Source organism: Zophobas morio, unplaced genomic scaffold (genome assembly GCF_036711695.1).
Source record: "Zophobas morio isolate AGI-343-1 ecotype UQ-CSIRO unplaced genomic scaffold, CSIRO_AGI_Zmor_V1 ptg000011l, whole genome shotgun sequence".
Lineage (NCBI taxonomy): Eukaryota > Metazoa > Arthropoda > Insecta > Coleoptera > Tenebrionidae > Zophobas > Zophobas morio.
The window spans coordinates 21662790-21674537 of record NW_026972116.1 but is presented as its reverse complement, the minus strand read 5'-3'; the positions used below and the strand labels follow the sequence as shown (position 1 = coordinate 21674537).

Below are 11748 nucleotides of genomic sequence, written 5' to 3'. Positions count from 1 at the left end.
CACGTGTCCAGGCAGCAGGTACTACTCAATTCTAGTACGAATAGATGTGGAACTACTTGGTGTTTATGTAGGTTTCAGAATTCCGGAATATGAAATCAACAGCTTGCGAGCAACACAACATCGTTAAAAACGTACGACCAATTCAGACACCCCCAGTCCATAAAAAACTCGATATCATCTACGCCAGATCGCACCGAAAATCCAGCGAATGAAATGTTGCTACTTATCTATATTTACAATAGAACACAAGTTTTTATTTATTTATTACAGCTGTAAAAATATGATGACATACATATAAAACAATAAACACTATATCCTGTTTATGTGACTTCTTTTCGTTCCACTAGATCTTCAATCTTTGGTGGTTCGCCACCACAAGATTCTGTTTCTGGTTTTTTGACCGGTTCTGGACCGTCGTGTGGAAACTGGGATTGGATAACATCTATGGTAGGATATGGTACCACGCACTCGAAAGATTCCAAGGTGTCAACAAGAGCATCTACCGCATGCCCCAAACACGAATAAACTATAAGGTACTGATTATACTGCTAATCTTCCTCTTCTGCCTTCAACAGAACCACATCTTCACCTGGTTTGAACTCCTCCTCCAGTTCATTCTCCGCAACATATTGAAAATCCTCACCATATGGGTTAAAACTCACGATGGACACTTCCTTCCTGACCAACTTTTCTTTAGACTGCTTGCCCTTCTTCCCGGAGGGTGTCGAGCTTTTTTTACTAGATTTAGACTTTTTGTCGTCTTTTTTCTTCTTTTTACCTTTGTCACCTTTCTTCTTCGTTTTATCCTCTTTGTCGACCTTTTTCCGCAGCGGCTTGTTGAAATAAGCGACGTAAGTAGCTTCCACGTCCTCGCTCGGGATATCTCTCAACTTCTTCGGTTTCTTATTCGTTTCAAACGGGTAATAGTCGTCATACTCGTGAACAGGAACGTAGTTGTGCTCGAAGTATTCGTAGACTTTGCGCTCCGGCTACGCACTTAAATGAACTAGTTTATTTTTGGCAACTGGATAAAATCTCGTTTTTGCGATATTTTTGCGGATTTCGAGATCACTCAACTCGTGACACATTTTGTTAAAGTAGGCGCCCAGTACGTGGAAACAAGCGGCGAATTTTTCCCGGTCCGTGTTAATAATGACGGGGGAGTCGAATTTTCGCAACGTGTTTTGAAGTTGTAATTGATTCGAGTATTCGTATGGCTGTTCAGGTCTAATTTCTTTGGTTTCTGTTATTTCAGGCTCTTTTTCAGACGACTCGCTTTTTTTCGCCTTTTTGCCCTTTTTTGATTTACTGCTCTTTGACGACTTGCTGCCTTTCTTCTCTTCCTTCGACTGCTTGGTCGCACCCGCAGGCTTCTCTTTTAGTTCCTTTTCTATTCTTAGTAGCTTGTCAAATATAGCAGACAGGATTTTCTCGCCATACATCGTCACGTCTTTCTCATGGGTTAACATCTGCAGCTGCTTGATGGAATAATTCCACCCACAAGCGCAATCGTCAATCTTCACACTATCATAAATGAGTTTCATATAAAACAGTCGATAAATTGAAAAACCTAGAGTTTAAAAAACGAAAAATTGGAAATCCTAAAAGTAAAAAGTCGAAAAATCGAAAAGTCAAAATACTAAAAAATCCCAAAATTGAAATATCGAAAAATTCAAAAATAGAAGAAAAATTGAAGAATCGAAAAACTGAAAAATTACAAAATGTATCACACGAAATATCCAAAAATTGGGAAATTAAAAAATTAAAAAATTGAAAAATTGGGAAATGGAAAAGTCAAAAAATCAAAGTCGAAAAATCGTAAAGAAGAACTGAAGAACTGAAAAATCGAAACTTTGGGAAGTCGAGAAATGGAAAAATCAAAAAATAGATTAATTGAGAAATCGGAAAACTGAAAATTCGGGAACGTGAAAATTTGAAAAATTAAAATACATAAACTGGTCGAAATAAGTTAAGGATATTATTTAATTTTTTTTTCCACTGGCGAAAAAGTATCAAAGGTAGCGTGGATATGTGTCTTATGGCTTTGTGTAACACCTCCGTGAGTAATAAAGTTTTTGGACGAATGCGTAAAAAGTTATCGAAGAAATTACAAAATTATCACAAGAGGCAGTACATTCAAATGTTTATTTCCTTGCATTTTGGTGACAGTATAGCGAGTAATTGTCAAAATTAAGCTTTCTAAAATGCAAAGAAGACATTTATCACCAGATGCTGCCAATAGAGCCATAGGAATGTTAGAAGCTGGTGCCCGCCAAGTAGATGTGGCTCAAATGTTAAATGTGAGTCAAAGTGTGGTCTCACGATTAAGTAATCGGTACCAAGAAACTGGATCTGTAATTGAACGACAAAGGCAAGGTAGACCCAGGGCTACAACAATACGTGAAGATCGTTTATTGATTCGAGAAGCCCGGAGAAATCCCAGATCTCACTGTACTTTACTCAGGCAGGAGCTTTTACACGCCACTGGTTTTTTGTAACGCCAAGAACTGTTCTGAATCGAATCAATGAGACAGAGTTACGATGTAGGAGACCTTTAAGAACGGTTCCTTTAACTCATGAACATAAACGTGCCAGATTGGCATGGTGTGAAGAAAGGCTAAATTGGCAAAATGAATGGTCAACTGTAATGTTTACAGATGAGAGCAGAATTGGTCTTTATAGCGACCGACGTACTGTTCGAGTATGGAGAGCCCCAGGCAGACGAGTTGATGACCGGTATGTCCAAGAAGTACATCCCTTTAAAGGGGGAACAATTATGGTATGGGGAGGCATTTTTCTTGGAGGTCGTACGGAGCTGTACGTTTGCGAACGCAATATGACGTCCCAAATTTATGAGGCTGACATTATAGACGATATTGTTGACAATTATCGCTATAATTTGGAGCCCCATTTTCGATTTCTGGACGATAACGCAACTCCACATCGAGCCCGCCGTGTGACGCAGCGCCTGCAGACTCTCGATATTGAACGTTTACCGCTTCCAGCACGTTCACCAGATCTTAACCCTATCGAACATGCTTGGGATATGCTTGGCCGAGCATTCATTGAGCACCAACCACCTCCTGGTCACTTAAGAGATATGCGTCCTCTTCTTCCCACATTATGGGACAATTTAGATCAAGAGATGTTGGATCGCTTGATACTCAGTATGCCCAGACGTGTACAGGAGTGTGCCCAAAATCGCGGTGGTGTAACACATTATTAAGGCCCTGATTAAGGCTATTTTACGCCTACCTGTTTGCCCGGTGGTGTTAGGATTTTGCTTTCTTTTTAATTCTTGTGGTGTTGCAGATATATTTTTCGAATAAAACCTTATAAACATACTCAACATACCGCTCTTCATTAATTTATGTTATAAAATCGCCAGATTTTTTTTTGGATTAGTTGACTTTTTAATATCCTTAACTTATTTCGACCAGTTTATATTGAAGAACTGAAAAATGTAAAATTTAAAACAGTGAAAAATTAAAATATCGTAAAATTGAAAAATGGAGAAATCCAAACATCAAAAAATCAAAAAAATAAAAATTCGAAAATCTAAAATTTAAAAATCGAAAAACTGAAAAATCATCAAATTCAATTGGAAAATTGAAAAATCGGATAATTCAAAAATCGAAACATGGAAAAGTCGAAAAGCCAAATAGTAAAAAATGGAAAAACCGACAAATCAAAAAATCGAAACATCGAAAAATTCAACAACTGAGACATGGAGAAATTGAAAAATCAAGATATCGAGAAATCGAGGAGTCGAGAAGTCGAGAAGTCGAAATAGGCCAAAGTCGAAGAGCTAATAAGTCGAAACTTCGAGAAGTCGAGAAATGGGAAAATCAAAAATAGATTAAATGAGAAATCGGAAAACTGAAAATTTAGCAGCGTCAAAATTTGAAAAATTGAAAAATAGAAAGACTGAACAACTGGAATCGAAAAATCTAAAATTTAAAACATCAAAAAATCAAAAAATAAAATTTCGAAAATCTAAAAGTTAAAAATCGAAAAACTAAAAAATCGCCAAATCGAGAAATCCAAACTCCAGAATTTAAAGAATTGAAAAATTGAAAAATCGCATAACTGAAAAATCGAAATATCCAAAAATTGGTAAATCGAAAAATTGAAAAGCCCGAAAGTAAAAAATAAAAAAACCGAGAAATCCAAAAATCGAAACATCGAAAAATTCTAAAACTGAGGTGATGATGATGATGGAGAGAAATCGAAAAATCAGAGGATCGAAAAATCGAGGAGTGGAAAGTCTAGAAGAAAAGTTAATAACTGAAAAATTAATAAATCGAGAAATTTTAAAAAAGAAAGATTGGAAAAATCAAAAATTTCAAAATTTGGAAAATTGAAAAATTGAAATATGTATAGAAGAACCGAAAACTCGAGAAATCGAAAATTTTAAAAATTGAAAACTTGAAAAATTGAGAAATCGATGTATAAAACAGTCGAAAAATTGAAAAATGTAAAGTTGGAAAAACGAAAAATTGAAAATCCAAAAAGTAAAAAGTCGAAATACTAAAAAATCCCAAAACTGAAATATCGAAAAATGTATCACACGAAATATCCAAAAATTGGGAAATTAAAAAATTGACAAATTGGAAAATCGAAGTCAAAAAAGCAAAGTCGAAAAATCGCAAACTTAAAAAATCGAAAAAGTGAAGAATCAAGAACACTGAAAAATCGAAACTTGGGAAAATCGAGAAATGGGAAAATCAAAAAATAGATTAATTGGGAAAGCGGAAAACTGAAAGTTCGGAAACGTCAAAATTTGAAAAATTAAAATACATTGAAGACCTGAAAAATCTAAAATTTAAAACACTGAAAAATTAAAATATCGTAAAATTGAAAAATGGAAAAATCGAAAAACTGAAAGATCAACAAATCGAGAAATCGAAACTCGAAAAGTGAAAAAAATTGGAAAATTGAAAATCGGATAATTCAAAATTCGAAAAATCGAAACATCGAAAAATTCAAAAACTGAAACATCGAAAAATCAAAAAATCGAGAAATCAAGGAGTAGAAAAGTCGAGAAGTCAAAATATCGAAAAAAAAAACAAGAAACCGAAATAGGCCAAAACCGAAAAATTCAAAAGTTACAAATGGAAAAATTGATAAATGGAGAGATTGAACAATCAAAACATCCGAATCTCGATAAATCGAGATCTCAAAAAATTTAAAAATTCGGGCAATTGAAAAATTAAAATATAGAAGAACTGAAAATCCAAAAAATTAAAATTCGAAAAATCGAAAAATCCGGAAGTCGAAAAGTCGGAGAATCAAAATATTGGAAAATCCCAAAACTGAAAGAAATATCCAAAAATTGAGAAATTAAAAACCTAAAAAATTGAGAAATAGAAAAAACAAAAAAATCAAAGTCGAAAAATCAAAGAATTGATGAACTGAAAAATCGAAATTTCGAGAAGTCGAGAAATCGGAAAATCAAAAATAAATTAATTGAGAAATCGGAAAACTGAAAATTTAGCAACGTCAAAATTTGAAAAATTGAAAAATATAAATACTGAAAAACTGAAAAATCAAAAAATCGCCAAATTGAGAAATCCAAAGTCCAGAATTTAAAAAATTGAAAAATCGAAAAGTCGCACAACTGAAAAATCAGAGCATCGGAGAATTGGAAAATCGAAAAATTGAAAAGCCCAAAAGTAAAAAATCGAAAAACCGAGAAATCCAAAAATCGAAAGAACGAAAAATTCAAAAATTGAGACATTGAAAATTTGAAAAATCAGAGGATCGAGAAATCGAGGAATGGAAAGCCGTGAAGAAAAGTTAAAAATTGAAAAATTGATAAATCCAGAAACTGAACAATCAAAACATCGAAACATCTGAATTCGATAAATCGAGAAATCAGAAAATTTTAAAAAAGAGAGATTGGAAAAATCGAAAATTTAAAAATTCGGAACATTGAAAAAAGAACTGAAAATTCGAGAAATCGAAAAACCTAGAATTTTAAAAATTGAAAAATTAAAGCATCGTGAAGTTGAAAAATTGAGAAATCGAAGTATAAAACAGTCGAAATTGAAAAATCTAAATTCTAACGAAAAATTGACAATTTTAAAAATAAAAAATCGAGAATTCAAAGAATCCAGGAGTCCAAAAATATTGAAAAATCTCAAAACTGAAAGAAATATCAAAAAAATTGGAAAAGTGAGAATCGAAAAACTAAAAGATTGAAAAATTGAAAAGTCAAAGACCTGAAAAATTGAACTGATGACGATGAACATCCGTGTTTTAATAAGATGACGGAGGCGGTGAAGAAGATCGTCAAAGTTGACACCACGACGAGCGTACCAAGTGGTACTGGAGATATTTTTAGTTGAATTGAGGTGTGGTAACGTTGTGGTTGCAGACTGTCTGACTTGGATCAAGGAGGAGGCGCAGCGTAAAGGGTACTACACGTACCAGGGGTCGTTAAACACGGAGCCGTACACCGAGAGCGTCACGTGGATTCTTTACACCACGCCGATACACGTGTCCAGGCAGCAGGTACTACTCAATTCTAGTACGAATAGATGTGGAACTACTTGGTGTTTATGTAGGTTTCAGAATTCCGAAATATGAAATCAACAGCTTGCGAGCAACACAACATCGTGAAAAACGTACGACCAATCCAGACACCTCCAGTCCATAAAAAACTTGATATCATCTACGCCAGATCGCACCGAAAATCCAGCGAATAAAATTTCGCTACTTATCTATATTTACAATAAAACACAAGTTTTTATTTATTTATTACAGCTGTAAAAAATATGATGACACATATAAAAGAATAAACACTATATCCTGTTTATTTGACTTCTTTTCGTTCTACAAGATCTTCTATCTTTGGTGGTTCGCCACCACAAGATTCTGTTTCTGGTTTTTTGACCGGTTCTGGACCGTCGTGTGGAAACTGGGATTGGATAACATCTACGGTAGGATACGGTACCACGCACTCGAAAGATTCCAAGGTGTCGACAAGAGCATCTACCGCATGCCCCAAACACGAGTAAACTATAAGGTACTGATTATATTGGTAATCTTCCTCTTCTGCCTTCAACAGAACCACATCTTCACCTGGTTTGAACTCCTCATCCGGTTCATTCTCCGCAACATATTGAAAATCCTCACCATATGGGTTAAAACTCACGATGGACACTTCTTTCCTGACCAACTTTTCTTTAGACTGTTTGCTCCTCTTCCCGGAGGGTATCGAGCTTTTTTTACTAGATTTAGACTTTTTGTCGTCTTTTTTCTTCTTTTTACCTTTGTCACCTTTCTTCTTCGTTTTATCCTCTTTGTCGCCCTTTTTCGGCAGCGGCTTGTTGAAATAAGCGACGTAAGTAGCCTCCACGTCCTCGCTCGGGATATCTCTCAACTTCTTCGGTTTCTTATTCGTTTCAAACGGGTAAAAGTCGTCATACTCGTGCGCAGGAACGTAGTTGTGCTCGAAGTATTCGTAGACCTTGCGCTCCGGGTACGCACTTAAAGCAACTAGTTTATTTTTGGCAACTGGATAAAAACTCGTTTTTGGAATATTTTTTCGGATTTCGAGATCACTCAACTCGTGACACATTTTGTTAAAGTAGGCGCCCAGTACGTGGAAACAAGCGGCGAATTTTTCCCGGTTCGTGTTAATAATGACGCGGGAGTCGAATTTTCGCAACGTTTGAAGTTGTAGCTGGTTGGAGTACTCGTATGGTTGTTCAGGTCTAAGCTCTTTGGTTTCTGTTATTTCAGGCTCTTTTTCAGACGACTCGCTTTTTTTCGCCTTTTTGCCCTTTTTTGACTTACTGCTCTTTGACGACTTGTTGCCTTTCTTCTCTTCCTTCGACTGCTTGGTCGCACCCGCAGGCTTCTCTTTTAGTTCCTTTTCTATTCTTAGTAGCTTGTCTAATATAGCAGACAGGATTTTCTCGCCGTACATCGTCACGTCTTTCTCATGGGTCAACATCTGCAGCTGCTTGATGGAATAATTCCACCCACAAGCGCAATCGTCAATCTTCACACTATCATAAATGAGTTTCATATAAAACAGTCGATAAATTGAAAAACCTAGAGAAAAATTGGAAATCCAAAAAGTAAAAAGTCGAAAAATCGAAAAGTCAAAATACTAAAAAATCCCAAAATTGAAATATCGAAAAATTCAAAAATTGAAGAAAAATTGAAGAATCGAAAAACTGAAAAATTACAAAATGTATCACACGAAATATCCAAAAATTGGGAAATTAAAAAATTAAAAAATTGAAAAATTGGGAAATGGAAAAATCAAAAAATCAAAGTCGAAAAATCGTAAAGAAGAACTGAAGAACTGAAAAATCGAAACTTTGGGAAGTCGAGAAATGGAAAAATCAAAAAATAGATTAATTGAGAAATCGGAAAACTGAAAATTCGGGAACGTGAAAATTTGAAACATTAAAATATATTGAAGAACTGAAAAATATAAAATTTAAAACAGTGAAAAATTAAAATATCGTAAAATTGAAAAATGGAGAAATCCAAACATCAAAAAGTCAAAAAAATAAAAATTCGAAAATAAAATTTAAAAATCGAAAAACTGAAAAATCATCAAATTCAATTGGAAAATTGAAAAATCGGATAATTCAAAAATCGAAACATGGAAAAATCGAAAAGCCAAATAGTAAAAAATGGAAAAACCGACAAATCAAAAAATCGAAACATCGAAAAATTCAACAACTGAGACATGGAGAAATTGAAAAATCAAGATATCGAGAAATCGAGGAGTCGAGAAGTCGAGAAGTCGAAATAGGCCAAAGTCGAAGAACTAATAAGTCGAAACTTCGAGAAGTCGAGAAATGGAAAAATTAAAAATAGATTAAATGAGAAATCGGAAAACTGAAAATTTAGCAGCGTCAAAATTTGAAAAATTGAAAAATAGAAAGACTGAACAACTGGAATCGAAAAATCTAAAATTTAAAACATCAAAAAATCAAAAAATAAAATTTCGAAAATCTAAAAGTTAAAAATCGAAAAACTAAAAAATCGCCAAATCGAGAAATCCAAACTTCAGACTTTAAAAAATTGAAAAATTGAAAAATCGCATAACTGAAAAATCGAAATATCCAAAAATTGGTAAATCGAAAAATTGAAAAGCCCGAAAGTAAAAAATAAAAAAACCGAGAAATCCAAAAATCGAAACATCGAAAAATTCTAAAACTGAGGTGATGATGATGATGGAGAGAAATCGAAAAATCAGAGGATCGAAAAATCCAGGAGTGGAAAGTCTAGAAGAAAAGTTAATAACTGAAAAATTAATAAATCGAGAAATTTTAAAAAAGAAAGATTGGAAAAATCAAAAATTTCAAAATTTGGAAAATTGAAAAATTGAAATATGTATAGAAGAACCGAAAACTCGAGAAATCGAAAATTTTAAAAATTGAAAAATGTAAAGTTGAAAAAACGAAAAATTGAAAATCCAAAAAGTAAAAAGTCGAAATACTAAAAAATCCCAAAACTGAAATATCGAAAAATGTATCACACGAAATATCCAAAAATTGGGAAATTAAAAAATTGACAAATTGGAAAATCGAAAAGTCAAAAAAGCAAAGTCGAAAAATCGCAAACTTAAAAAATCGAGAAAGTGAAGAATCAAGAACACTGAAAAATCGAAACTTGGGAAAATCGAGAAATGGGAAAATCAAAAAATAGATTAATTGGGAAAGCGGAAAACTGAAAGTTCGGAAACGTCAAAATTTGAAAAATTAAAATACATTGAAGACCTGAAAAATCTAAAATTTAAAACACTGAAAAATTAAAATATCGTAAAATGGAAAAATGGAAAAATCCAAACATCAAAAAATCAAAAAAATAAAAATTCGAAAATCTAAAATTTAAAAATCGAAAAACTGAAAGAACAACAAATCGAGAAATCGAAACTCGAAAAGTGAAAAAAATTGGAAAATTGAAAAATCGGATAATTCAAAATTCGAAAAATCGAAACATCGAAAAATTCAAAAACTGAAACATCGAAAAATCAAAAAATCGAGAAATCAAGGAGTAGAAAAGTCGAGAAGTCAAAATATCGAAAAAAAAAACAAGAAACCGAAATAGGCCAAAACCGAAAAATTCAAAAGTTACAAATGGAAAAATTGATAAATGGAGAGACTGAACAATCAAAACATCCGAATCTCGATAAATCGAGATCTCAAAAAATTTAAAAATTCGGGCAATTGAAAAATTAAAATATAGAAGAACTGAAAATCCAAAAAATTAAAATTCGAAAAATCGAAAAATCCGGAAGTCGAAAAGTCGAAAAGTCGGAGAATCAAAATATTGGAAAATCCCAAAACTGAAAGAAATATCCAAAAATTGAGAAATTAAAAAACTGGAAAATTGAGAAATAGAAAAAACAAAAAAATCAAAGTCGAAAAATCAAAGAATTGATGAACTGAAAAATCGAAACTTCGAGAAGTCGAGAAATGGGAAAATCAAAAATAGATTAATTGACAAATCGGAAAACTGAAAATTTAGCAACGTCAAAATTTGAAAAATTGAAAAATATAAATACTGAAAAACTGAAAAATCAAAAAATCGCCAAATTGAGAAATCGAAAGTCCAGAATTTAAAAAATTGAAAAATCGAAAAGTCGCACAACTGAAAAATCAGAGCATCGAAGAATTGGAAAATCGAAAAATTGAAAAGCCCAAAAGTAAAAAATCGAAAAACCGAGAAATCCAAAAATCGAAAGAACGAAAAATTCAAAAATTGAGACATTGAAAAATTGAAAAATCAGAGGATCGAGAAATCGAGGAGTGGAAAGCCGTGAAGAAAAGTTAAAAATTGAAAAATTGATAAATCGAGAAACTGAACAATCAAAACATCGAAACATCTGAATTCGATAAATCGAGAAATCAGAAAATTTTAAAAAAGAGAGATTGGAAAAATCGAAAATTTAAAAATTCGGAACATTGAAAAAAGAACTGAAAATTCGAGAAATCGAAAACCTAGAATTTTAAAAATTGAAAAATTAAAGCATCGTGAAGTTGAAAAATTGAGAAATCGAAGTATAAAACAGTCGAAATTGAAAAATCTAAATTCTAACGAAAAATTGACAATTCTAAAAATAAAAAATCGAGAATTCAAAGAATCCAGGAGTCCAAAAATATTGAAAAATCCCAAAACTGAAAGAAATATCAAAAAAATTGGAAAAGTGAGAATCGAAAAACTAAAAGATCGAAAAATTGAAAAGTCAAAGACCTGAAAAATTGAACTGATGACGATGAACATCCGTGTTTTAATAAGATGACGGAGGCGATGAAGAAGATCGTCAAAGTTGACACCACGACGAGCGTACCGAGTGATACTAGAGATATTTTTAGTTGAGTTGAGGTGTGGTAACGTTGTGGTTGCAGACTGTCTGACTTGGATCAAAGAGGAGGCGCAGTGTAAAGGGTACTACACGTACCAGGGGTCGTTAACCACGGAGCCGTACACCGAGAGCGTCACGTGGATTCTTTACACCACGCCGATACACGTGTCCAGGCAGCAGGTACTACTCAATTCTAGCACGAATAGATATGGAACTACTTGGTGTTTACGTAGGTTTCAGAATTCCGGAAGATGAAATCAACGGCTTGCGAGCAACACAACATCGTTAAAAACGTACGACCAATCCAGACACCCCCAGTCCATAAAAAACTCGATATCATCTACGCCAGATCGCACCGAAAATCCAGCGAATAAAATTTCGCTATTTATCTATATTTACAATAAAACACA

The 11748-nt window shown here is 33.5% G+C and overlaps 1 protein-coding gene and 1 long non-coding RNA gene across 2 annotated transcripts; both read left to right on the top strand.

Moving 5' to 3' along the window:
• The first annotated feature begins 334 nt into the window (after positions 1–334).
• LOC135127232 (uncharacterized) lies at positions 335–11742 on the top strand. Its single transcript, XR_010280182.1, has 3 exons — positions 335–533; positions 11382–11518; positions 11572–11742. It is a non-coding gene; the product is annotated as an uncharacterized LOC135127232 (long non-coding RNA).
• LOC135127230 (carbonic anhydrase 5A, mitochondrial-like) lies at positions 6185–6780 on the top strand. The gene is made up of 3 exons (XM_064053641.1): positions 6185–6327; positions 6380–6516; positions 6570–6780. Exons 1-3 carry the CDS (start codon positions 6270–6272, stop codon positions 6708–6710), a joined length of 336 nt encoding a protein of 111 aa, XP_063909711.1. The 5' UTR covers positions 6185–6269; the 3' UTR covers positions 6711–6780.
• Positions 11743–11748: the final 6 nt, after the last annotated feature.

Excerpts from the sequence above, each read along its gene's own strand:
- LOC135127230 (XM_064053641.1), top strand. The coding sequence starts at position 6,270 with ATGACGGAGGCGGTGAAGAAGATCGTCAAAGTTGACACCACGACGAGC. Across the intron at positions 6,328-6,379 it reads CACGACGAGCGTACCAAGTG|ACTGTCTGACTTGGATCAAG; the intron begins GTACTGGAGATA and ends TTGTGGTTGCAG. Across the intron at positions 6,517-6,569 it reads TACACGTGTCCAGGCAGCAG|GTTTCAGAATTCCGAAATAT; the intron begins GTACTACTCAAT and ends GTGTTTATGTAG.